At 45.9% G+C, this 1587-nt stretch overlaps 1 protein-coding gene across 1 annotated transcript; it reads left to right on the top strand.

Moving 5' to 3' along the window:
- Positions 1-669: 669 nt before the first annotated feature.
- Positions 670-1367, top strand: LOC148587586 (uncharacterized). Its single transcript, XM_088512708.1, has 2 exons — positions 670-936; positions 1122-1367. Exons 1-2 carry the CDS (start codon positions 670-672, stop codon positions 1365-1367), a joined length of 513 nt encoding a protein of 170 aa, XP_088368834.1.
- The last annotated feature ends 220 nt before the right edge of the window (positions 1368-1587 follow it).

Raw genomic sequence — 1587 nt, 5'->3', positions numbered from 1 at the left:
GAGTGGACAAATATGACAGGAGCGGGGATCCTGCTGACCATAAGGAGAGATTTTGAGCTAACCTAATTCTCCACGACACCTCCGACGAGATCATGTGCCGAGCCTTCCCTTTAACTCTAAAGGGAATTGCCTAGGAGTGGTTCGGGAAGATGCCTCCTAAGTTCATGGATAGCTTCGACTCCCTCGAATGCTAGTTTTTTAGTCAATTTTTGGCGATCTGGAAAAGGAAGAAGAACCCTTGCCTACTTGCTGTCCCTTGTGCAGGGGAAGACCGAGTCCTTGAAGGACTGCATGTTGAGGTTCAAGCAGGAGAAGTTGACTGTAGAAAGCTTGAATAGAGAAATGGTGCTTTCAGCTTTGATGAACAGGATCAAAACCGAAGGGCCACTAATGGCTGAGCTATCTCAGAGACCAGCGCTGGCAACTCTTCAGCAATTCATGAACAAAGCCAAGGAGTTCATCAACCAAGAGGAAACCATTGGGGCTTTGATGAAGTCCAAAACAGAGGTTGGCCGAGGAGAGGCTTGCAGCGGCAAGGTAGTATCGAGGAGCTCTGGGAAGAAGAGGAAGGGGGAGAAAAGCCCGAAGACTTCAGGAAAGAAGCTGGAGCCACCACGCCAGCAGGGTTAGAAACTGACTCTACTGAATACCAGCGTTACCGAGGTATTCATGGAGATCAGGAGGGATCCTAACTTCAGATGGCCGACGAAGATGAGGACTCCTCCACAGAGATGCAACAACCAAAAGTTTTGCGAATACCATAATGACCACGGTCATTTGAGTGAGGATTGCATATGTCTGTGCCATGAGATCGAGAACTTCATCAAGAATGGCAAGTTGGTGAGGTTCCTAGCCCATAAGAGGGAGAGGGGCAAAAATTCTCAGAAGCTTCTGCGGCTAGAAGCCAACCATGAAGACCGTGAAAGAGGACAGGATGTGAGAAGAAGATAGGATGCCGAGCCAAGAAGGGATCGGGATGATCACAAAAACCCTCGGAACCAAGATGTGATAGGAGAAATCCACACAATTTCTGGAGGGTTAGTTGGTGGAGGCAAGTCCAACTCTGCGAGAAAGGCTCATGCAAGAAAAGTGAACTTAGAGGAGGTTCTCCTTCTTGAAAGGCCTTAAAGGCCCAAAAGAAGGATCTGATGATTCTATCATTTTCAGAAGAAGAGGCGGAGGGTGTAGCAGTGTCACACGATGACGCATTGATGGTAACAGTGACAGTGGCTACCCACGCTATTCATCAGATTTTGGTGGATAATGGAAGCTCGGCTGATATCCTGTATTGGCCAGTTTTCAAACAAATGGGGATTGATAGGGAAAGGATCAAGCCATTTGCCTCACCACTAGTTGGATTTGCATGAGAGCAAGTCCAGCCTATGGGGCTTGTTAAGTGCTAAAATATTCATATTTTCAGCCCTTAACTTATATGTTTTGATCATTTAGTTTTAGTTAATTAGGTCATTTTAGCTCTTTATTGTGTTTTCTTTGATTTTGTAGGTCATCGGAAGAAAAAGAAGCAAACTTAGAAGATTTGGACCAAAAAGGAGCTATTTTGGATTTTTGGAAGGCTTTGGTAGAGCG

This window comes from Corylus avellana, chromosome 2, assembly GCF_965113065.1.
Source record: "Corylus avellana chromosome 2, dhCorAvel1.hap1.2, whole genome shotgun sequence".
Lineage (NCBI taxonomy): Eukaryota > Viridiplantae > Streptophyta > Magnoliopsida > Fagales > Betulaceae > Corylus > Corylus avellana.
This window is presented reverse-complemented; position numbering and strand designations above follow the sequence as displayed.

What these genes read in the sequence shown, in the direction of transcription:
- LOC148587586 (XM_088512708.1), top strand. Translation starts at nt 670, where the DNA reads ATGGAGATCAGGAGGGATCCTAACTTCAGATGGCCGACGAAGATGAGG. An exon ending in ACCGTGAAAGAGGACAGGAT is followed by an intron (nt 937 to 1,121) that starts GTGAGAAGAAGA and finishes CCTTCTTGAAAG; the next exon opens with GCCTTAAAGGCCCAAAAGAA.